The 25,840-nt window shown below is 45.4% G+C and overlaps 1 protein-coding gene across 1 annotated transcript in view; it reads left to right on the top strand.

Moving 5' to 3' along the window:
* Nucleotides 1-11,910, top strand: part of LOC138249397 (olfactory receptor 52E4-like) — a 51,748-nt gene extending 39,838 nt beyond the window's left edge. Inside the window, exons 3-4 of the mRNA XM_069203357.1 lie at nucleotides 3,456-3,586; nucleotides 11,886-11,910. Coding sequence (XP_069059458.1) covers nucleotides 3,456-3,586; nucleotides 11,886-11,910 — 156 coding nt within the window. The remainder of the gene's footprint in view (nucleotides 1-3,455; nucleotides 3,587-11,885) is intronic.
* The last annotated feature ends 13,930 nt before the right edge of the window (nucleotides 11,911-25,840 follow it).

Genomic DNA, 25,840 nt, shown 5'->3' on the forward strand with positions numbered 1-25,840 from the left:
TCGTATGTATCAACCCTGTTACCATTTATCCAGCCCTCCAGTGTTTTGACCAAGGAGTCCACCAAGACCAACCAGGGGTCCATAAACATTCAGTCTATATTTCTTCAGTGGTGAGTCCAAACCCCTCTATGAGGGTTTCCTTCATAAGTGTGTAGGACTCAGGCACTTTCTCAGGTAGTGTGTCTCTGCTCTCAACTGGGAATAACTCCCAAAGTAGAGAGCCCCAGTGTTGATGACCTAACCTACTCTTTCTGAAGGCCCTCTCAAAGGCTGCAAACCATTTATCAATGTCATCACCATCACTAAACTTGGAGACAGTCCCTTTGTGGATCTTTGGATCAACGGAGTCATCCTTCTCCCTTGGTTTCTTTTTGCTTCCACTGCCCTTGGGCCCAGCCTAACCCTTCTCTCTTCAAGAGCTAGTCTCTTCTCTTCTCCTCAAGTCCAAGCTTTTTCTCCTCCAAGGAGATTTGGTTAAATGTGTCCTCAAGGGTCCTAGCCACCCTACCAATGGGTGGGGGGGGCACCAGAGTAGTTTCTATCACTTTCCACTGGTGAGATGGTTCTGGGGAAGAGTTGAGAGTCATGGTGTCCACTTTCCTCCCCTTCATCTTCTGGGACTAGGGTCTCTTTCTCTAACTCAAGAGGTTCACCTTCTGAGGAAGAAGCTTCCCTCTCTACTCTTTCTTCTTTTAGAGGCTGAGGGCCTTCTCCATGTCATCCCTTTTGGCTGTAGCTCTATAGCCAATGCCTCTAGCTTTGCAAAAGGCTCTCGGATCACTGATGCTGAGGGCTGGCCCGATGGACAAGTCAAGACTCTTATCAGCATCCATTGTGCTTGTTAACTTAAGAGTTGGGATCTTATTAAAAATTTGGAAAAACTTTTAGCAAAAATTCCTAAATTTCGACCCCTATTGATTATCTGATGGAATGGAGGTTCATCCAGATCCTTTACAAACCAATTAGAAAAATCGCAAAAAAATATGTAAAAATATGTTTTGATACTTAAGTCAATTTAGTGGATTTCTCAATCAAAACACACTTATGAGCAAGTGGTACTGTGAAACACAAGCTCAATATCCCACAGCGGGAACACTAATATAAGAATGTGGTGTGGGGGTTAGTCCTCACAAAGTAATACTCCGAGATGGTACTTGGATTCACACTAATAAATCCCTAGTTCAGTCCTGGTAGAGTGGCAAAGAGCAGTCAGCCTTTAATTAGAGCAGTGGTCTCCAAACTTTTTAATGCCGCGCCCCCCTCAGTTGAAAAATAAAACTCATTGGTCCCCCTTCAGAATTTTTTCACAATTATTTTATAAAGATGGACATTTTTAAATATGTTTAAATATGTCTAGATGTATTTAAACATTGCATTTAAGTACTGTTACCTTTTTAAAAATGCAACAACATGTTTTTGCTTAAAACAAAACACTGTTATTTGTGTAATGACTTTTTTGACCAGAGCTTGGAGCCCCCCTGGGATCACTTGAGGCCCCCCTAGGGGGGCCCTCTCCCCAGTTTGAAGACCCCTGAATTAGAGGTACATGTGTTAAGCATCTCACAGCGCAACCCTGGACGATAAGTAATTGATAGGACTCGAAAGAAAAGAGAGAGCTTATTTTTATATAACTTTAGACACCAAGATGAACAGTATAAGTACAGTAGAATCAAAGTTATAAATTTTAGAAGCAACAGAAATTCACTGCAGAAATGGTGTTCAAAAGTTGCATTGAAGTCAAAGGCAAAATATCATCTGTAGCAAAAATGCACTAAAAGAGACGAGTTGCATGGAACCCTTGGGGGGGTTTAAGCTAGCGCAGTCCCTGGGACCAGATCACAACAGTCAGAGCAGCTTCACCTGGCCCATGGCATCCGTGTGCAGACTTGTCCCTACTGTCTGTGGTGCTGAACATAACTCACATTGAAATCAAAAGCAGGGATGCCATTAGTGACGTACAACCACTTAGAGGTCGAGCTGTGGGGAACCCTTGCTGGGTTAAGGTTTTGCAAGCCCTAGGACCAGGCCACAACAGTCACTTCACTTCGACCAGGTCCATGGGGTCCTGGTACGCAGTTGTCCTGGTGATCCCTGGTGCTTAAACGGGGCTTGTGCAGGTGCTGATTTTACCATACACACGGCTGAGGCAAATGAGATGTAAAAACAAATCTGTGGGGTCGTTGCTGCAGGTCACGGAATGGGACATGGGACTCTTCTGGGCCTCTAAAAAATGGAATGGAAGGGTCAGGCCTATGGTGAATGATGCAGCAAGGGCCTCTATCATCCTGACGAGACAACAGCATAATGAACTACATGCACACACATGACTGAATATGAGTACTGTCCACAAACCTGCAGCATAAACAGCCATATATTAACCTGTGCATACTCAGTCCCTGATTGGTGTACATCCAGCAGAGGCCGGGGTTTAGTCTTGGGAGTCTGGAAAGTAAAAATGTTAGGAGATTCATTTGACTAGCACAATTAATTATGATCATGCGTTGAGGCAGGATTTAAAAAAAAAAAAAAGCATTAGCAAAACAGCAGATGTGTTACCTTATGTGTGATATTTGGCAGGCTGTCCGTCAACCCGCAATAGAATCTTTAAAAAATGACTCCAGCAGTACAAGAAAGATTTATTGCATTCTATGTACATTTCAAGTATGAGATAAAGAACTTAGTGTGACAAAAAGTTGGATGGTTGTGTGTATTTTCAAAATGGTAAATAGTTCTCAAAAATACAAGGCAAACTCTTCTAGGGTGTGGAATGATAGCCCAAACAACCAATAGAAAACAACAATAGACATACCCTCCTCTGACCTAATCTAAGATGAGATTGACAATGTTTTGAGACAGTTGCTGACAGAAGCTAAGTCAAGGAACCAATGATTGAAAGCAGATGAACGTAAATCCCACTGTAAGTATATTAGAGACAATACTTCTGTCTGTCAACTGTGTTGTTAAAACTCAGAGTTAAAAGCAGGAATGAGACTAGAGGTTGCATTTCTTCATTGTCAATATCAATAGTTTATTTCTCAGACACATTTTGAGGAGTTCTTCACTAAACAATACCTGCCATGTGTCACATGGGATATCTACACAACCTCTCCTTGACTATCCATTCACTAACTTCTATTTGTCTCACTCACTCATTCACTCACTCTAACTATGGCTCTGCAAACTGGTCCAAGAACAACCCTTCCACACTTGACTCCCAGGGTAACAAGGGTGAGCAGCCAAAGGGTTTAATGTACTTTAATGTCAAAGCAAAACATAATAATATTGCACACATTAATGCCAGTTCAGTACAGGGTGTGATTAGGGAGCCTTTAGGTCAGTCCATTCGACCTGAAAAAGGATTCATGTGAACAAGGTTAGTTCCTCAGTCTTATCTTTACAGTTCAAGATGCAGTTTTTCAGTCTTTCACTCCAGGTCTTGTGTTACCTGTCCTCAGGAAACACAGCTCGGTGCTGTGCCAGATGGTGCCCTTGTTATTATCACACCAGAAGCATCTTCAGAATTGGTGCAGGATCATGAACTCACTCCTCACTCTGGCAACTTGTATGACTCAGTGCAGAAGGCCTGGTGGGTGGGTGATTTTCTTCAGCAGTTGCAACCTCCTGGCCATGGGCCAGAGTCCCCAAGTTGATTAACAATCAGGGAAAGACAAAAGGGGCAGGGCCTACCTAGAAATGTCTTCACCATTAACAATAGAAGGTGCTGATTTACCCTTTCTCCCGTACCATCCGCCAAATTGCAGAGCTCAGGTGAAAACAATCAGCAAGCCCCAGCTATAAGATGAAAAAGGACAACAACCAGTCAAAGTAAGCATGGATCTTTTCATTTGAAACATTTGCAGGATGCAGAGTGATTTCTCTTTCATTTTTCCTTCATAAATTAAGGCACTTGATAATGGCAGAACAAGGAAGAAAAGTACAGGTACAAGAATAGTGATATCACGCAGATATGGGCAATGCGTGTGTTGAATGCCTTGTATTGGTATTTGCAAGGGAGCTGCAGCACTATCCTGAGTATCTGCACGTAGGACACACCGATGCATGGAAAGTCCTTTGCTGCCACTGAAAGCGTGGCTATCAATCCGTAGAGATTGTTGACAGTGATATCAACATGGAAAAGCTTTGCCACAGCTCTGTGTGCACAGAATAAAGGGGAATGTACCTACTGCAAAAATGGCACCCTGAGTATTGTTAGTTACAATGTGATGGTTAGGGCTCCTGCAATGAGCAGACATTCAGGGCCATTTTTTCAATTACCATATTTGTTACAATAGTGGTATACCTCAGGAGTTTGCAAACAGCTACAAAATGGTGAATTGCCATGCACAAAACAATGCCTGACTTCACTGCTACAAAGACATCTACAAGGAACATATGAAAGAGGCAAGCACTCAGATGGATGACTTCACCCCTAAACCAGAAGAGGAACAGGATTTTTTGAAGGATGGAAGAGGATAAAACCAGGTGAGAACAGCACAGCATGGCAATCAATAAGTACATGGGCCTGTGACGCTTGATCGCTGTTGTTATGGCAGATAGGTAAGTACCAGTACCCAAAAATGTAACAACATAAATGATGCACAGGGATACAGCCAACCATGTGTGGAACGCTTCCAGTCCAGGGATTCCCGTCTGAAGGGAAGCAGACATTTTGAAGGTTCGCCCCCAGTTTTTGGCCCCATTTAGGTCATTAGCTGTTGATTTTCCGACTCTAATAGTACACTCAGGCCTGCTTTCTAGACCTCTGTGCCAGTGTTCAGTCCCTTTACAAAAGGTATGTTAAATTGGGAACTCCCCAAGTACTGACTTACCTATAAGTCCCTAGTATATGGTACCCAGAGTATGAAAGGCAGAGTGTCACCTCAGGCCTGAAACACTGTTTGTGCCACCCTATGCAAAAATGTCCAGAATGGCTCCAGCCTGCCACTGAATTCTGGAAGGACCGTGCTTACACTGTCAGTTCGACTCTGCCATTAACCTCAATGGCAAAGCCACCCTATCCCTCAACAGTATATAAATCTCTTCTAAGGAAGGTGTCCCCCAACTTTTTGCCTGCCTCCCTCCCCTTTTCTGACACTGTTTTTGCTTGTTTTAGGACTCTGCGCACTTTACCACTGCTAATCAGTGCTAAAGTCCATATGCTTTCTCCCTCAAAACATGGTACCATTGGCTTATACCCAATTGGCATATTTATTAACTTTGAAGTCCCTAGTAAAGTGCACTACATGTGCCCAGGGCCTGTAAATTAAATGCTACTAGTTGTTCTGCAGCACTGATTGTGCCGCCCACATAAGTAGCCCCTTTACCATGTCTCAGGCCTACCATTGCAAGGCCTATGTGTGCAGTTACACTGCCACTTTGACTTGGCACTTTAAATTACTTGCCAAGCCTTAAACTCCCCTTTTTCTACATATAAGTCACCCCTAAGGTAGGCCCTAGGCAACCTATAGGTCAGGGTGCTCTGTAGAAAAAAGGCAGGACTTATACCTGTGTATTTTATATGTCCTGGTAGTGGGAAACTCCTAAATTTGTTTTCTACTGCTGTGAGGCCCACTCCTTTCATAGGCTAACATTAGGGCTACCCTCGTAAACGGGTTGAGTGATAGATTCTGATCAGAAAAGGGTAAATAGGTCATGTTTAGTATGGCCAGAATGGTAGTAGAAAATCCTACTTATTGGTATGGTTAGAATTTATATTACTATTTTGGAAATGCCACTTTTAGAAAGCACTTAAAATCCATCTGTGCCTTACAGCCTGTCTCCAATCCACGTCTGGGTTGGGCTGGTTGACAGCTACCCTGTGCATTTCACCCAGACAATCACAAACACAGGACACTCAGTCACACCTGCACTCATCTGCATACTGAATGGGTCTTCCTGTGCTGGAAAGGTAAAGGGGCTTCACACTTACACTTCAAAGGCGAGTGGCATGCCCTCACACAATGGACTGCCAAACCTTTACCTGGACCCTGGTAGACAGACCTGTACTGAAAAGGGACCTTGTGCACTTGAAAACCACTCTTTGAAGTCTCCCCAACTTCAAAGGCATTTTTGGGTGTATAAACTGGGTCCCTGACCCCACCAACTCAGACTCTTCCTGGGAGAGACATTCTGAACCAGATCCTGCAACCTGTCAAGAGTAGCTGCCTGGCTGCCCAAAGGACTCATCTGGACTGCTTTGCTGTGAAAGTCTGCCGCCTTACTGTTGCCCTGCTGCCTTGCCAGCCTCTGCCTCTGCTGAGTAGCGCTCTCCAAGGGCTTGGATTGAGCTTGCCTCCTGTTTCCTGAAGTCTCAGGGCCCAAAAGACTTCTCTTCAAGGAAACTCCTTGTGCAAATCAACACATAGCCTGCCAGAATCGATGCACAACCCACCCTGCAGAGAGAAAACTGCTGCACCACCAAACTGGAACGACGCAGCCCGACTCCTTGAGTGGAGATCGACGCAGCACCTGCATTGCAGCCTGAACTTCGACGCACAGCCACACTAGATCAATGCATCACCGAGCTGGAACGACACAGCCCGGCTTCCTGCATGAGGAATCGACATAGCAACTGCTGTGCAACAAAAACTCTGATGCATCGCCACACCGGATCGACGCACCATCTGTGGATTTGCTCTGCATGCCCAGGATTTCCACGCATCATCCCACATCACAGTGAGGATTCAGGACTGTACGCTGGAAATCGATGCAAAGCCCTTGCAGTGTGGGAAAAGTCAACATATCGTCTATGCGCATTGGGAAATCCAGCACATGTAATTTTGGCACAAACCAGGTAGTTTGTGCACACAAGAGACAATTGCTGATTTTTAAGAACATAAGACTCTTCTTATCATTGCAAAAGTGATATTTCTCAAATCTTGATCATTTTGACCTTAGTTTAATCATATCAATATCATATATTTTTCTATACCTGTGTGGTGTATTTTTGTGGTGTTTTCACTGTGTTAATGCATGATTTATTGCATAAATACTTTATACATTGCCTTCTAAGTTAAGCCTAACTGCTCAGTTCCAAGCTACCAGAAGGTGAGCACAGGATAATTTGTATTGTGTGTGACGTACCCTGACTAGGATTGTGGTCCCTACTTGGACAAGGGTGTATACCTCTGCCAACTAGAGACCCTATTTCTAACTGAAGGCCTATAGAGCGCTTGGCAGGGAACTGTATTTTGTTACATAGGGCTTATATTTTAATATATCTTAACAGCAACACTTCCAATTGTTGTTTTTTGCTGTGGATAAAGTTAGTAGCCCAATTGATAAACATAGGGTTACCAGTTGGCATCTCAACCCGGCTTACTCCTGATCATGGTGTTAAATGCGACTTGATTGGCAAGTTGACATTTATATGACTTTAAAAGCAAAGCAAAGAAGCCACGCTGTGTCCTAGCTAGTCTAGTGACCTCACTAAATTAATCATGGTGTTAAATGCGACTTGATTGGCAAGTCGACATTTACATCACTTTCAAAGCTAACCAACGTTGCCACACTGTCCCCCAGCTAGTCTACTGACCTCACAAAGGCCCTGGCACACAGACACCTTTCTGACCACCTGTGAAGATACGTGAATTACTCCGAGGCTCAGGCACAAAAGTAGTTTATGCAGAGTGAGGTGTGACCTCCTGCCCTTGGATGGCCACCCAGCCCTTAGATAGCCATTAGGGTGTTAGCCCAAAAAGAGAGCTTAGATGAGATCCGGATCTGTCCATTAATGAAATCAGGCCTTTGAGCTGGACTGACCATTACATTATAATCTTTAGCATCATCTTGAGACATTGTGTACCTAATGCCCACCATAGAAAGTTGATTCACCGTAGATCGGGGAGTAAAATTACCACTGGTAGTTTTGAGCAAGCCCTTCATGCTTCCAAACATAGCATAGTATATTCCCAGGGCTAAAGTTTTGACACCTGGGTTTCCTCCTCCCTAGACTATATTGCCCCTCTAAGAACAGTGTGTAGGATGAAACTATCTGCTCCCTGGATCATGGTTGAACTTAATTAGTTATGCCTAAAATGTCAAAGACAGGAGCGCAAATGGTTATTTACCTCTAACACTGAGAAAAAATGCAGTGAAAAAATTAAGCACAAGACCCTGCTGTCTCAATAGAAATTAGCCATTAAAACTGTGAAAACTGCCTTTTATAGAAATAAAATCAGGACAGCCATTAATTCCTCTAAATGCCTGTTTAAACCCTTTAAATATCCTGCCGCCCCTCCCGCCCAGGGTCAGGTCTCTACTTCTCAAAATTTCTGTGTGATTTTTCAGAAATAAGATGCTTGATTTATATTCTGCTTTTGATCTTGCACCCACCTCATGCTCCCTGCACACTATAATTGACTACATTGGGCAAAAATAGTTGGATTTTCCTGTAATATCCCCCCAAGAGATCAAGGAGCTACTTTTGAGGATAAAATCTGGGTCTCCGCTAGATCCTTGTGCTGCTACAATTTTCCATCTGGCCCCTGAGACTATTGCAGATTTCCTGCAAAACACATTCAGGGATATTCTTTAAACAGGCATGTTTCCTACTGCTTGGAAATGTGCATCTGTTACCCCTCTTTTGAAAAAAACCAATGCTGACCTGGCTGATTTCAAGGACTATTGCCCTGTCTCTTTGCTTCCTTTTCCTGCCAAAGCCATAGAAACAATTTTAAATCAAAAACTTGTTGATTTTATTGAAACACAGGGTGCCATGGATCCCTCACAAAATGGCTTTAAATCCGGCCACAATACAGAAACCGCTCTTGTGGCAGTAACTGACAATATCTGGTGTCACGTTGATCGGGGGCGTAACCATGTTACTCTTACTCAGTTTGTTTTCTGCATTTGACACGGTTTGGCCTGTTTGGGTGATTCAACAGCTGGAGGAGATTGTGGTTGGTGGACGTGCTCTCAGTCTACTATCTTCCTTCCTTACTGACAGGGTCCAGGTGGTCAACAGTAGAAATTTGAAGGCTGACACCTTCAGTCTTCTTTGTGGCATCCCCCAGGGCCCAGCGTTGAGTCCGACTCTTTTTAATATTTATCTGACGCCATTGGCAGCCTTGGTCCGGTCCCTTAACTTTGAGGTTCAATCTTATGCTGATGATACGAAGATACTTGTGACAATCTCCAACAGTGTGACCCCTGACAGCCAGTCTTTTAGGCAGTGTATGTTCAGCATTGAGAAATGGATGAGCAGCAATGCTCTGAAACTCAATGCTGGAAAGACAGAGGTGCTGTTCTTTGATGCCCAGAACTCAATATGGTCTGATATCTGGGGGCCTGAGGAGTGTGGTCCTCTTCCCACCCCTGTGGATTCTTCAAGAAATCTGGGGAAATAATTTCTTGAACTTAAACACCTAAGATAGTCTCACATTCAATGCCTGTCTTCATATTATCAGAGTACTAAGGAAGATTCACCCTTTCATTCCTAAAGAACTACTTTGTCATTGCCCTTATCACATCCCTTCTAGATTACTGTAATCCCCTCTATCTTAAAATGGATAAGGGAGGTATTAACAAGCTGTAGGTGACTCAAAATGCTGCTGCTTAGCTCATTCTAAACATTCCCAGACATGCTTCAGCTGGGGAAGTTCTGCAGGCTCTTCACTGGCTTCTCATCAAAAAGAGAGTTGCTTTCAAGGCCTTTATTATGGTTGATAAAGCTCTCTATTTTAATAACACTGAACAGTTTAATGCCATGTTTCACTGGTTTGTGCCTGCAAGATCTCTCAGATCTTCCTCTTGCCGACTGGCAACTGTCCCTAGATTTCGTAGAGCCAGATGGGGAAGAAGGGCTTTTTTCAGTGGAGCTGCCAAATTATGGAATACCCTGTCGTCCTACATTGCAGATGAGGAAATCTTCTATACTTTTAAAAAACAATTAAAACCTGTATTTTTTACCCACAATGGCTTTGATTGAATAAGTGTTTCTCCGATCTGAGTGGGTTTCTGCCAGCACTTTGATACCCTTGGGTTTTGCGTGCTCTATAAATATGTCAACACCAGGACAGTGCGCTCTCTACAGGCGACTAGAATGCAAAAACCCAACACTCTCAAGATAATGTAATTTATGCATTGTGATGATATGTTATTGTTTAACCTTTTACATTGCAGAATTCAATCCTGAAGAATCATTGTTAAGGTGCTTATAAATACTGTCCATTTGCAATGTATTGCTGCAGGCTTTCAGAGTGAGTCAGGGTGTGGTCCCTTTCCAGGGCCATCTCGAAGCTTTCCCTGCAGCATGCCTGGGTGTGGTTGTAGGCTGGGCCAAGACTCTATAAAAGGGAGCCAGCCCAGCTCCACGTGCTCACTATTCAGAGGTCCGGGTGCAGAGCAGCAGCAACTTCCTGAGCTTCTGTTCAGGTGGCCTACTTTGATTTTCCAGGCCTCGCCCTTTCACTCGCTGGGTGGTTCTTGATCAGGGCAGTAAGACTGAGGATGGGCTGGGCCCCCGACTCCGTATCAATGACGCTCGAATTCTTGGGCCTAATTTTTCTTGCTAAATAATTTGCTCTTGCATGTGTGAATGTGCGTTCGGACTTTTCATTACTTTAATTTTGCATGCTGGCATCCGAATTGGCAAGATGCGCAATTTCTGTCCTTGTGTTTAACTCATGTTGTTCATTAAACGCTACCTTTTCTTGGCAGATACATGGTGGCCTTCGAATCGGCAAGACGCGTGATTCTTTCCTTGTGCTTAATTTGTGATATTCATTGTGCGCTACCATTTCTTGGCAGTTACATGGTGGCCTTCAAATCGTCAAGATGCAGGATTCTTTACTTGTGCGTACTTCATGATATTCAATGTGCGCTACCATTTCCTTGGCAGTTTCATGGTGACATTTGAATCGGCAAGATGCGCAATTCTTTCCTTGTGCGTACTTCATGATATTCAATGTGCGCTACCATCTCCTTGACAGTTTCATGGTGACATTCGAATCGGCAAGATGCGCGATTCTTTCCTTGTGCGTACTTCATGATATTCAATGTGCGCTACCATTTCCTTGGCAGTTTCATGGTGGCATTCGAATCGGCAAGACGCACGATTCTTTCTTTGTGATAAATTCATGAGATTCATTGTACGGTACCATTCCTTGATAGTTTTATGGTGGCATTCGAATCGGCAAGATGCACGATTCTTTCCTTGTGCGTACTTCATGATATTCAATGTGCGCTACCATTTCCTTGGTAGTTTCATGGTGGCATTAGAATCGGCAAAACGCACAATTCTTTCTTTGTGATAAATTCATGAGATTCATTGTACGGTACCATTCCTTGATAGTTTTATGGTGGCATTCGAATCGGCAAGATGCGCGTTTCGCTTCCTACTGATTTAACCTTTGAAATTCATTGTGCGCTACCACTCCTTGGCAGTTACATGGTGGCATTCGAATCAGCAAGACGCGCAATTCCTTCCTTGTGTTTAATTCATGTTATTCATTGTGCGCTACCATTTCTTGGCAGTTATATGGTGGCATTCGAATCAGCAAGACGCACCATTCTTTCTTCGTGCTTAAATTAATGTTATTTAATGTGCACTATCATTCTAAGGCATTTACTTGAAAGTTTTCGAGTTAACAAGTCACATGATTTATTCCTTGAATCTACGTTGAGTTATTCATGGTGCACAATCCTTCTATGGTGTTTAATACTTATTTGAAAACCTGCAATGTGCGCAATCCACTTTCCAATGTTTTGAGAGCACACAAAAAGACCAGAGTTCTAGAAGTAATGCCTTGTGTTCCTGAGATGTATTCGTAAAATAAGATTTATATGATGTTTCAGAAATAACTCAGATTGTTTTCTGATTCTCATGTCAAAGTAAGTATTTGAATCTGAAAGTTATATTTAACCCCTCTTGTTTTCTCCCACAGGTATTCAGTCATCAAAAAAGTCTAGTCATTATAAGATTTATTCTTAAGGTTGTTCATGTATTTAGAATGACGATGCTTAGAGTCATAGCATAGTACTGATTTCAAGAGAGATTATTTTGATGCTTGTGTGTTTTAACCTTTTGCTTCCTACAGGTCTCCTTCCCAGCTGTTCCCTTCCTAATCCCCTTTTCCCCACTTGGACTGTCTTAGACTCAGTGACAAATCTAATCAGAGTATTGGAGCTGTCTTGTGGTGGAAGTGTTGGGAATGTGCACAGACCCCTAGGATCTGGTGACTCTGACAAAATGCCTATAACATAATGACATAACAAACGCACACACAAGCAAAACTACATACAGCACAACTATGTCTGCCAGACTCACCTGAATGTGTCACACTCCAACACATCATGCAAACAACATTGGTCTCGCATGCAAGTAACACAATTACAAACACAACCACATCACCCTCTCCAGGACCCTCCACCTCAAACTACATCACATTCATACGTACTGACTCACACACACAACTCGCAGCACAACATGACAGGTACAGGTCCCTCGACAATATGAACACATGTAGACAGTTGACAGGTGTTAATGTACCATTATTGTGTTGCCAGCGTTCATGTGCCCATAAATACTGGCAGTATAATGACAGTTGTGTTTCTGTGCCATATGTGTTGTGTACCAGTATGGCTCCATCTATGTCTGACCCACTCATGACCCTGACAAATGCATGTCACAGTCATTAAAAAAATTACTATGACAAGTTTATGTTTGGAGTGGGCCGACCTTCCGTGCAGGTCCCACCCAACACACCCTGTCAATGCGGCATCCCTACCTTCGAGCCCGGCAACATGGGGTTCAATTTTTCTCTGTGGGTCAGTGCCAGGTATGGCAGGTGTTGTCTGGTTTTGTCCAGTCAAAGATGGGAGTGGGGAATGGAGGAAAAAGGTGAGTTTTCACCTCTTTTACCCCAATCCACCATCTCAAACCTTGAAGTCAAACTGCCACTTTTTCTTGGCAGTACGGCACATCCAAAACTGCATGGTGGGAAGGGTGTCTGGGGTTTTGCTGTCAGCAACTTTTCCCTATGGCGCTGTCGACACAGACAACCTTTCTTGGTGGAGGCAGAGGCTGAATGCGGCTTTCATCTATGGGACCTGCAAGATTCAAATACGGCGGGTTAGACTGTTGCAACAACGGACGCATTTTCAGCCAAAATGTAAATCGCGAACTGGTAGCGGCAACTTTTAAATTAGGACCTAACTCTTTCAACAATGTTTTGTTGGCCAGTGCTTGTATTTAGTTCATATTAAAGTTATTTAATGCTTTAAAAATGCATATATCTGAACCGTCTGGTGGATTTTGATGATAAAAGGACTCTAAAATTCATAAAATTATAAGATCCAAAACTGTAATACTGTGCCTGGCATGGTACACTGGCATAGTATTACATTTTTGGATCCTATTCCTTAAAATCCTACAGGAAACAGACAGTTGTGTTGACAAAATTAGAGTGTCCATAGTGTTTTTCATGAATTTCATATTGAGAAGCAGCTCTCCAAACAAAGACTGGCCCAGAGACCACAACTGCTTTGCGTACCACGTTTTGCCATCAACCCACAGCACACATTTTATGAATTGAAAGACAATCTAATGCACATGCCTCAAAATGCTTATTTACCCAGATCATGAAGGCACTAGTAACCAGGCAAAAATAGGACATCTGACATTACATTAACAGCACACTTGTGTACCTTTAAAAGAGTACATTGGGAGAAGGATTGGGCAGTGGGCTTTTACAGGAAATGGTGCTGTCACCACCACAGTTGCAAACCTAGGTCTGCAGTGGGGTAGCACATTGGTGAAAGGTGGCAAGGATGTTTGGAGATACTGGTCTACCTTGCTTAGAGGTAGCACCACTTGTAGGTGGGTGCTGGGGCTCCGTGAAACTCTATTTTTCCCCTTTTGAAAGGCATCCTTGTAAACAGACTGGTTATGCGCCACTTCAAACTGGTTCAGAGTGAGTGTCCCTCCAGACAGTTCTTTTTCCTCTGTCTGTAATTCAGCTAGAGCACCGAGGCAAAGCATTTGCTCATTTGCACAGGTGTAAAGCACTACGCAAATGAGGAAAGGCTCCTTATGATTATACTTATGCAAAATGTGTGCCTGTGCTATCCATTTTTTTAATTTTTTTTTTGTTTATTGGTATTTCTGTGGTTAAGAAACAGTGTCTGGGTAGACCCCACATAGCAGGATATGCATTAGGATCTACATTCATATAGCAATGTATACTAATCATTTACAGAGTCATTTCGCCCATCTCGCAAACAGTTTACAGTCCAGCAATTTGACCCACACCTCTGCTAATTCCTGCCCAATTACAGACATCATTTTACTTTGAGGTTCAATGGCTTCCGTTTCTTTCCAAACCATACCCTATAAACGTTAACTAGTTCAACAATCGAAAGAAATAAAAGAAATAGAACGGCAAATCAAATAACAAAATGTGTGCTGTCTTTATAAGCTGTAGTCAGTGGGATAAATAATACAAGTAAACTGGAGCTAGGTGCCTGGGAGATGGGTCCAATGCCCCCCCTCAGCAGAGTAGTATAATCTAAGCCCAATTGCATTTAGCCAGTCATGGCCTCCTGATGTGCCATCCTTTTCCTAGGCCACATCTCACCCAGCCTCAAGGTGCGCCCCTTCCCCTCCAGTCCAGAATTCTCCTTCCATTTCTCTCCGTCGAGCTTCCCATTCCTCCAGAATGTCTCTCCAGAGTGGCGCCAGAGGCCGCGCCCTGACACCCCAGGCCTCTTCCCTGCGCAGCGCCTGAAATTTGGCCTGGGCCCACACTGACACATCCTGCCTCCAGTCCGCCAATCGCGGGCCCATCAGCAACTTCCAGGCCTTGGTGATCCGTCGCTTGTACAAGACCAGGGCGAGATCCAGGAATCTTGTGCCCACCCTTTTGGAGGATGGTCTCTTGTGTAAACTCAACAAACATAGGTAGGGATCTAAGTTAAATTTCGTATCAAGTGTTTTCTCCACGTCCGCAAGTACTCCCCTCCAACCGATCTGTATAGGATGGCACTTTCAAATGATATGGTGAAAGCCCGGGTCCATCGTGTCACATCTAGGGCACCCTCTAGGTTCTTCGCTATATATCACTCTAAGCTTCTGTGGAGTGAGGTATGTCTGATGTACAAAATTGTATTGGATATATCAAAACCATGTATTCCTGGAATCACTCTGAGGGTATGCTAATACTTTCTGCCATTCCACATCCGTCAAGTCTTTTCCCACTGTTTCCTCCCACCTCGTCGGCAGTCTCCGCAGTGAAGGTAGTGTTGCCACAGTAAGAGCACTATATAATTTGGTAATTAGGCGTGCATCCTCACCCGCTGTTAATAGAAAGTGTAATATAGTATGAGTTTCTGGCTCTGCATTCACAGTGGACCATAACCTACGCATGGCCAGTACCAACATCCTATATGCCAAAAACTTGTATTGGATATATCAAAACCATGTATTCCTGGAATCACTCCGAGGGTACGCTAATACTTTCTGCCATTCCACATCCGTCAAGTCTTTTCCCACTGCTTCCTCCCACCTCGTCGGCAGTCTCCGCAGTGAAGTTAGTGTTGCCACAGTAAGAGCACTATATAATTTGCTAATTAGGCGTGCATCCTCACCCGCTGTTAATAGAAAGTGTAATATAGTATGAGTTTCTGGCTCTGAATTCACAGTGGACCATAACCAACGCATGGCCAGTACCAACATCCTATATGTCAAAAACTGCCCCCTTGGTACTGCACTCTCCCCCACGAGCTCGAGAAGGGGCTTAAAATTCCATCGCTAAAGAGATCCCTCAAAGTTTACACTCCCGCCCGGTTCCAGGTTTCCAATCAGCCCTGCAACACAGTGCGTCCCCGCGCCCCTAGGGGGATACCAGATAGTGGCGTCCCAGGTGAATAGGGCACCTGCGTACCTGTGCGCTTCAGGCATCGCCTCCAGCAGGAGAGGGCCACCTGCAATAAAACAATCCCCCTAGGTATAACCTCACGGGTGCCCAGCAATACTGCCATGAGAAGATCTGGTAGCATCACTCCACTGGATGTGGTCAATTCCGTCCACTGCCTTCCTGCTAACCATCCAGCCACCCATTGAAGCTGACACAACAAGTAGTATAGCTCAAAGTCTGGTACAGCTAGGCCACCCTCCAAGGTAGGTGGGGGGAGGGTAGAGAGGGACGTCCTCTGGCGACCCCCATCCCACACAAGGTCCCGAAGGAGCATATTCAGGTCACTGAACCAGGCCACTGGTATGCTCACCGGTATATTGACAGAGTAATACAGCAGGCGGGGTAACATAATAATTTTGGACAATGCCACCCGGGCCATCATTGAAAGCTTTAGGGAGCGCCAGAATGTCGCACATGATCGTAAGGATTTGAGTGCAGCCCCAAGATTTCGGTCACGGAGGTCACTCACATCGTGAAATACCTGTATACCCAAATATTTGAAGGAGCAAGGAGCCCTGAGAATCCCGCGCCCTCGTCTTTGGGAAAACATATGTCTTCCTCCTACTTACCCGCAGACCAGACGAGCCACAGAATCGCTCAAGGGTGGTGAGGGCCCACAGGATCCCAGATTCACCATCCCGAAGATAAATCAACAGGTCATCTGCGTGGAGTGATATAATATGCTGTTCGCGGCCCCATGATATCCCTTAGCCACCCCCCTCCTTTCCACCGAACTGCGCCGCTAGGGGCTCGATAGCTAGCGCAAAAAATAAAGGCAAAAGTGGGCAGCCCTGCCTGGTATCTTGAAGTATTGAATAGGGCACTGATATCACCCCCCACCTGCACCCTCGCCACCGGGAGATAATACAAGAGTTCAATCCATTTTCTCCAGTTCTCTCCCCACCCCATTCAGACCATTACTTCCCTCAAGAAGTCCCAATGAAATAAATCAAAAGCTTTCTCGAGGTCCACTGATAATAGTACAGCTCCGGGGGGGTCTCTCCCCACGTGGGAGGTGCAGGAGAGCAAAGAGCCTTCTCAAGTTCAGGGAGGTATTGCGTGCAGGTATAAAACTGTCCTGGTCCGCATGAATGAGAAGAGTGTAGGAGTCTATTAGCTAGGGCTTTACTAAGGATTTTGAAGTCACAATTTAGCATAGATAGATGCCTAAAATCAGTCACCGATGCGTCCCGCGACTTGGTTTTAGGTAGGGGAACCACCAGAGCCTCTCTCAGAGATCCAGGCAGAGCCCCGGTGTCGTAGGCCTCAGCATTTAGATCGACCAACACACAGGCTAGCAAGTCTACATAGGTCTTGTAGAACTCCATAGGGAGTCCATCGGAACCTGGTGTCCTGCCCGCTTCAAACTGTGTTATGGCGGTTTTCACCTCCTCCAAGGTGAGTGGTCCTCCCAACAGATCCTGATCCTCTGCCTCCAGTGTGACCAGTGGGAGGGACCCCAAATGACATTCTAAGGATTGTGGAAGTGCCTCCACAGGCCAGCTGTAAAGGGAGGTACAGTATGTCTTAAATGCGTCAGCTATTTCAGGCGGGCGATAAACATACTTCCCCTCCACTCCCTGCACACTCGTAACCGGAGCGCCGCCTCTCTCCACACGCACCAGCCAAGCCAACAGCCTACCCAACTTGCCCTCCTCTTCCTCTATGGACATCATATGCTGCTTATAATCGTGGTAATGTAACCTTTCCAACGTCTGATGTCCGTGCCTGGTATAGTTTACGTTGTACGGCCAAATCCGGTCCTTGATCCACCTCCCTATCCTGTAGTTCCTTTTCCAACTGATTAACCTCGCACACCAGCGTACGTCTAATCCCCACTGACTGTCCCAAGCAGTAACCACGCATCACCACCTTTAAAGCCTCCCATTCTACACAGCGCGATGTGGTGGAGCATCTGTTAATACTAATATGCTCTGATAGGTGCGACCTGAGCCCCTCCCTGTATATTGGCTCCTCCAGAGCCCTTGGATGCAGCCGTCATGATGGAAGAGGCGCTCGTCCCCCTCACTCTGCCAAGAAATGAGCAGCGGACTGTGGTCAGGTAGGGTACGGCCCAGATATTCAGAACCTACAATCTCATGGGTGATGGAGCTCGTGCATAGCACATGGTCTATTCTTGTGTGGAGTTGGTGCAGCCCTGAGAAAAAGGAGTAATCCCTACCCCTTGGGTGTTGCACTTGCCAAACGTCCTCCAACCCCCAGTGAGTCAGCCAGTCAATGAGATATTTCACCATCTTGTGCGTTGCCGCCCCAGGCAAGAGAGGAAAGGAGCAATCCATATCAGTGTCTAATACGGAGTTTAAGTTGCCTCCAATCATAAAACGGCCACTCAACGAGCCAGATAGATGCCCCAAAAGGGTCTGCCAAAGGGGAGTTTGCTCCTGGTTGGGTGCATACACACAGTACACCACTATAAGTCTGCCCTGTAATCTACCCTCCACTAGGACATATCTACAATCAGGGTCTAGGTCCACAGATGTCGGCTCGAATAGAATCCCAGCCCTCACCCAGATCAGAGCACCCCTTGCGTACGCTGAGTACGTGGTGGTAAACAGTTGCCCCATCCACCTGCATCTTAACTTATTTACCTCCCCAGTAGTGAAATGCGTCTTCTGTATCAGTGCAATATGTACCCCCCTTAATTTGAGGTATGCCAGAATCCTATGCCGCTTAGTAGGAGACCCCATTCCCCTGATATTCCATGTTAGCAATTTGAGAGCCATTACGTGGTATAGGTTAGAGCATAGGAGGGCAGCCACCCCCTCCCACATCCAATCATGCAAATCAACTCCCCATGTCCCACACAAGCAACTGCAAGAGTTAGATCCAAAATAAGCTTCAGCACACATCAAAGTAAGGAAACCATAATCCCCAACTCCCACTACCCAGGGCAATATCACAACAGGTGGTTGTCCAGTAGAAACAAAGCAAACATATCATTAACAATGAGTCACTTAGGCACATATTTATCCTTTTTTAGTGGCGCATTTGCGTTGTTTTTTTACGCCAATTCGGCGCAAACTTACAAAATACAATTGTATTTTGTAATTTTGCGCTGCTTTTGCATAAAAAAATGACGCAAATGCGGTGCTAAAAAAGTATAAATATGGGCCTTAGTGTTCTTGCCATCCATTGAATAGCGGTCACGAATCAAAGTTGGGGATTGTGGCCGTCGAATGCCCGTATATAGGCACATGCCTCCGGTGTGGTGCAGGACCCCTCAGTAAATCCTCAGCACAAGTCATCTGCCATCTGAGTGGTCACCCGCAGTGCTGCATCCGAATGATGTGAATCCGAGTCAATAGAGTGAAAGCGGCGGTCCGATTCACCTCCACTAGTTTGCTGCAGGGAGGACGCCGCCTCCAGTGCCGCATGTCTGTGCAGCTCTGTCTGTGCAGGTGTCAGTCTTGTTCTTGGGCGCGATCTATTCCACTTCCTCCGCGCCCTCCTGCGATCTTGCCACAGTGCCTGCCCCCGTTGAGTGCTGGAGTTGTCTGTCACCATGTGCGTTTCCAGCCATTCCCAGGCCTCTTCCGGCGTCTGAAGGAACGTGGTGTGCCCCTCAATATCACCCTGAACCTGGCCGGGAACAGGAGTGAGTATTTGACACCCGCTTCCCTCAATGCCCTTTTTTACTGCTGTATAAGAAGCTCATCTGGACTGCACTTCTGCCGTAAAGTCTGGGAATAATGTCACCGATCCATTGTCTATGTGAAAGGGTCCAACCTCCCTGGCCCGTTGAAGCAGGATATCTTTGTCTCTGTTATGGAGTAGCTTGGCCACTACTGTTCGCGGGGTCGCCCCGCCCGACAGGTTTTGAAGGCAGCTGGTGGGCCCTCTCCAAGGCAAAGGAGAGGGTAAGCAGACCCGGGGCAACCTCCTGCTGCAGCCATTGTTCAAGGAAGGTCACTGCATCTGCACCCTCAGCTCCCTCCAGAAGGCCAATTATGCGTACATTGTTCCTCCGATTGCGGCCCTCTGCGTCGTCAGCCTGACTTTCCAGTCATTGAACCTGGTCCATTAGCTGCACCATTAGTATGAAGGGCCTGTTGCACTGAAGTCAGATCCGTAAACGTAGCTTCAGCACATCGTACTCTGTCAGCAAGCTTCTGATGGTCCGATCGTAGCAGTCCAAGTTCCACCAACACCAGTCCTATTTCTCCCTGAAGAGTCATTTTGGACTCCTCCATGGCACCCAGGATCTTGTCCAGCATATCTTTCAGGGAGGGTAGAATCGGCGTAGTAATGTCTGACCGGATTGGATCTCCGTCATGGCTTTTCCCTTGCCATTTCCCCTCCGAGCGTTGTTTGGTAGACATAAGGGCCAACTGTAGACCCCCCCAGCAGGCAGCAAGGAGCGCACGTGGATCCCCGGGTCATCACTGCCAGGGAAAATCTGCTATAGTATGGGGTCAGACCCCCAGAATAAACCTCACACCAGTTGTCATATTGACGCATCTTACTCCGCACTCAATGTAGGCCGCCTCACACCTTCAAAAGCTCTCTGTGGCCCACCTCTGCCTAGCCGCCCCATGGGTGTCCTCCATCTGTGCCTGGGGTTCCACACTGCTCAATGTGACCGCAATCAAGCATAAACGACTCCCTTGGTACCTCACGTGCTGCCTGTCAGTGAATTCTCATCTACTTGCCTGGGCCGATCCAGCCTTTGACCGCCTACAACCACCGCCGCCGTTACATTTCTCCGTTCTGTCGCTCCGATGCTCTAGTGGCTCACTTTCTGCCACTCCGATGCGGTTTGAGGACAGCCGCTGGACTGGGAGCGACCCCCTCCCTCGTGCCGGGCCCGTTCTCCTTGTCTGCAGATCTCAGGTGTGCACAGCACTAAACCAGGCCGTACCACGCCTTTCGTGGACCTCCGTCATGTTCAGGGGATGCTCTCGGTAGTTTTGATGTCCCCACCGGTGCCCCCGCGGCTTCACGCTGGTGCTCCAGTGGCTCACCTTCTGCCACTCCGATGCGGTTCGTGGACTCCCTGCTAGTCTTGGGGCGACCCCCTTCCCTTGTGCCGAGGCTGTTTCCCTCGTCTGCAGTCCCAATGTGCCACTTTGCAGATCTCAGGTGCGCATAGGGCCAAACCAGGCCGCAGCACACCTTTTGTGGGCCTTCGCCTTGTTCAGGGGATACTCTCGGCAGTTCTGACGTCCCCACAGGTGCACACTGCAGCGTCGCGCCTTCCGCTGCTCCAATGCGGTTTGCGGACCCCCCTCTGGTCTGGGGGTGATTCCCCCTTGTGCCGGGCCGATCCCCGCGCCCGCGGTCCCAGTGCTCCCCTCTGCAGATCTCAGGTGTGTACAGCTCCAAACCAGGCTGCACTGCGCCTATCGAGGTCCTCTGCCGTGTTCGTGGGATGCTCTCGGAAGTTCTGATGTCCCTGCAGATGCCCCCACAGTTCTCACTTAGTACAGGCTTCCCCCGACCCCCCCGGGGGCTGATCAGGCAGGATAATTACTGGCCCCGGACAGAGCGAGTTTACTCCCTGTCCGCCATCTTGCCGGACAGGCTTGCCTGTGCTATCCATAATATTGAAAACTGCTGCACAACAATATGATTCATGAATAATAAGGTGCTTCTGGAGTGCAAGCATAGGATGCAAATGTTAGTTGCAGCTATGGGAACCTAACTGTAATGAAGCCACAAAGGTCTTTTCTACACACCTTCTCTGGTCTCTCTACAAATATTAGGCACAACGAATTCACTATGGGAAAGAGCTGCACCCTCCTTCTTGGAAAGATGACAATTTGCTATGCTTTGACTTGCTCATACACATAAGACCTTCATTACAAAGCCTTTTGACTCACTTTGGTATACAATGCCATGACCCCCAAGAGCCAGACGACTTTTTGTTGGTGAGGGTGTGAATTTTCATTGTTATAGACTTATTCAAACCTGTACAAAAGCATGGCTTAATATCATGTAGTGGGATTTCTGCTCAATGGGTGGTTGTGAGCATTGACTTGCAAGAATGCCTTTCAAAGTAGGTGAAGATGCACCATTTGTAAGTTGGTGACTGTTAACCAATACTTTGGAGGCACATCCACACTCATAGCCGGGGTAAGGGCAAATCTGAACCCAGAGTAGAAATCCACGGTTGTTTAAACGAAGAGGCTTGGACAAATGCACATTTTCTAAGCAATTACACATGGGTAAATATACATCATGTACATTTACATTCAAGCGTATTATTACAAGTTATACATGTAACTACCTTTTTAAAAAAGCATCATTGTTCCAGCTTCCCAAATATAAAATATTTGCAAACCTACTGTAAAGAACCTTTTTGAGAAACACTGCTGATTTAACCCATTACTGTATGAATGGCATCATAGAAGGCCATTTTCTCTGACATTTATTCACACTTGTCTCTCTCTGACATGATGAGTTACATGTAAAGCCTCTACAGTGACTATGTAGGCCTGTGAAGATGGCTCCATGATAAAAGTAAATAAGAGTATCAGTGAGAAAACACTTGTTTCTGCCATAAAACTGTCAGACCCGTACAGTGCAGTTTGACCAAATACTACCTGCAGCCAGGTACGATGGCAAGGGCTGAAATACTGAATGATTTGAAGCACATTGTTCAATTTGCACGGGTCTGATGTGAATAATTATGACAGAAAATACCAACATTGGACATTATGAGTGATATACAAAGATTGTGTGAGCGAAACAGATTTTGTCTGCTCTGCTGTGTTTTTATGTCAATCATCAAAATACATATTTTTTTTATTATGAGCTCAGAATCTCTGGAGTACTTTTTGGATTTATTGATATGTATCAAGTTATGGTTGATGAATGCAAAATACTCAGTTTTTGTTGTTGCTTCTTCTTTTTTTAATTATATTTGGTGGTTTGGGCCTTTGGCAGCTGACCCTTGGAGTAGCACTTATATGTATGGAGGAGAGCTGACTGGGTGATGTGGCTTATCACTTACATGTATGGAGGAGAGCTGGCTGGGAGGTGTGGCTTATCATTTACATGTATGGAGGAGAGCTGACTGGGTTATGTGGCTTATCACTTACATGTATAGTGGAGAGCTGGCTGGGAGGTGTGGCTTATCACTTACATGTATGGAGGGGAGCTGGCTGGGTAGTGTTGCTTATCAGTTACATGTATGGAAGAGAGCTGGCTAGGTGGTGAGGCTTATCACTTACATGTATGGAGGAGAGCTGACTGGGTGATGTGGCTTATCACTTACATGTATGGAGGAGAGCTGGCTGGGAGGTGTGGCTTATCACTTACATGTATAGAGGAGAGCTGGCTGGGAGGTGTGGCTTATCACTTATATATATATGAACGTGCCTGGCGGTATTGCTTTTGTGGTTAGATTTGGGCATTTACTTCTTTGTGACTCGTAATACAGCAGATGCTGTACCGTAGCCACTGGCGGTATGGTGGCGGCATTTTGCATGGCGGTCTTGCCCCAAGACCGCCAAATCCATAATGATGGCCTTAGTCTTTATTTTGGAAGTAGAAAATCAGAACAAAGCTGTAATACCTTATTTCAATTCTGTGATGGCCTGCTGAACAAGATTTGCTGCCTCAGAGAAGAACTTATTGAGAGTACTGTGAAGTGGGGCGGACAGGCAATACACCTTGAACGGATCGACTAGCAGTTAGGTCCCAGTCTCCTCTTCGTTCTCAGGGCCCCTTTTGGCAGATTTTTTTTCATCTCCTAAGTTTTGACTTTGGGCTATGTGGGCTACTTTAGCTGTACTTCTAAAGGTCTAACACTGAATGGGCACCACTTGTAGGGTCAGAACTCATGCTGGAACCAGGTGCAGATTCAAGATGGTTGGAGCCTTTTCTGTTCCTAAGATTCTGAGTGGAGGTCTTCCAACAAGCCCTTCCATTCACTCAGATAGTTCTGGGTTTGAGCAAAAGAGCAAAAAGCAGGTCTTAAGCATCAGGGAAGTTCTCAGAGGGCAAAGGGCAGGCTTCGGGCATCAGTGCAGACCGCTTGGAGCAGCATGGCAGTCCTCTGAAGTACACAGCAGGCCTCAGGCAGCAGGACAGTCCTCTGAGAGTCCTCCATATGCCAAGAAGTAAACAGAAGAGTTGGTCTGAAGGTTTCTATTTATACACCAAGTGGCAGCTTTCAAGTGGAAGAAATGTCCAGCGGTCTCCCCCCACAGATAATTCAGGAATGCCCTGCCTCTCTGTTCTGGTCCTATTTGCAAAAGTGTAGTGTGAAGTTCTTTGTATTTATGCTGAGGCAGCTCCTTGGAAGTGCAAGAGGGACTGTGCCAGGATGGCCCATTCTGCCAACTCCAAATCCCCCTTTGTAATATTGGCTGGTAGGAATACATAAAGGCCAACTGCCAACTACACCTATTCATGTAACCCTTGATACAGGCAACAAATGGTTAGGACTGGAAAATGCTAACTTTCTAAAAGTGTCATTTTCAGAATTGTGACTCCAACTTTACAATTAAAGATATTAAAATCCAATCCTTTAAACACCAAGCATTAAATGTGTACCTGTTCCAAAACAAAACTTATTGACTATTAAATTTAATAAGGTTACCCTAGGTGATCCTATGGGAGAAGTAGGCCACAGAGTAGTGAAAAATGAATTTGTGAGTTTTCTGCTACCAGTACATGTTAAACTTAAAATTATAATCTAACTTTAGAAATACAATGTCCCCTCCACTATGGGCTCTTTAGGGCCTATGTAGCAGTGGCTTATATTTATTTAAAATGGATTTTTAGTCATGGCAAACGGTTTATTTTGACAAGTCAAATTGTCAATTAAAACTGCACATAGGCTGCAATGGCAAGCCTGAAACATGTTGTAAAGTGCCAATTAAGTGTGTGGCACAATAAGTGCTGAAGGTGATTAGCAGCATTTAAATTACCAGCCCTGGGTGTATGGTATGCCAATTGACTAGAGAGCTATAAGTAAATTAGATATGTGAATCAGGTGTAAGCCAATTTTACCATATTTTAGGGAGTGCAGACAAACACTTTAGCACTGGTTAGCAGTGGTAAAGTGCACAGAATCTTAGGCCAATGAAAAGGAATTTAGCAAAACAAGAGGAGAGAAGACAAACGTTTTTAGGAGTCCCATCCTTAGGCTAATAGGTCTAACAATAGGAAACAACTCTACATGTGTTCCCTTGTTGGTCAGTTTGAAAACCACATATTTGTTATGTCTGAAACTTGACACCTTCTGGTGTGCAGTAGACCACACAATCAAGTTTGCAGAGTAAGCCCCTGCCCAGTAGATTGACTAGACTTGAATCGCACACTAGGAACTGATGGTCCTCCTCAAAGGGACCTATCTTTACAGGACTCCTTGCTGATATGGAGTTTGGAATCTATTTTTTAACTCCTACAGCATGGATTTCGTTTTTCCCCAGAGTATTACGTTTGAAACTTCCACTGTCCTAACCAAAGAGCCGGTAGCAATGGTGTGAATCAAAACTGACATCAGCTGGCCACTCATCTTGTCATCTTCAAATGAGTCACTCTGATCTACCTCCAAAGTTGTGGCAAGCATACAAATCTTTCTCTCCTCTCGGGCAGGATATTGAGGCAGATCAAACCCATTGGCTCTGAAAGTATAGAAGATTGGTAACCGTTGGAATCTACCATGAATTTTGAAGATATCAAGGTTAGCCTTTGGAGCTAGGTTCACACTAAACAACAGGTTTACTGGTATTTTCTGCACCATCGGGGCTTGGGTCATCGGCATCATTGGTGCTAGGGACATACTAGGTTCCTGAGGTCTCTGAATCTGCATATTTTGTACTGCCATCCATTTTAAGTTGTGCATTTCAACATTGCCTGATATTCTGAATGGATTAAACCTTCACTATCTTTTCCAAAAGCTCAATGTATTACAATAGTGGTATGTATTAAGCATCTTGCGGTTCACTATATTT

The sequence above is a fragment of the Pleurodeles waltl genome, chromosome 8, assembly GCF_031143425.1.
Source record: "Pleurodeles waltl isolate 20211129_DDA chromosome 8, aPleWal1.hap1.20221129, whole genome shotgun sequence".
Taxonomy (NCBI): Eukaryota; Metazoa; Chordata; class Amphibia; order Caudata; family Salamandridae; genus Pleurodeles; species Pleurodeles waltl.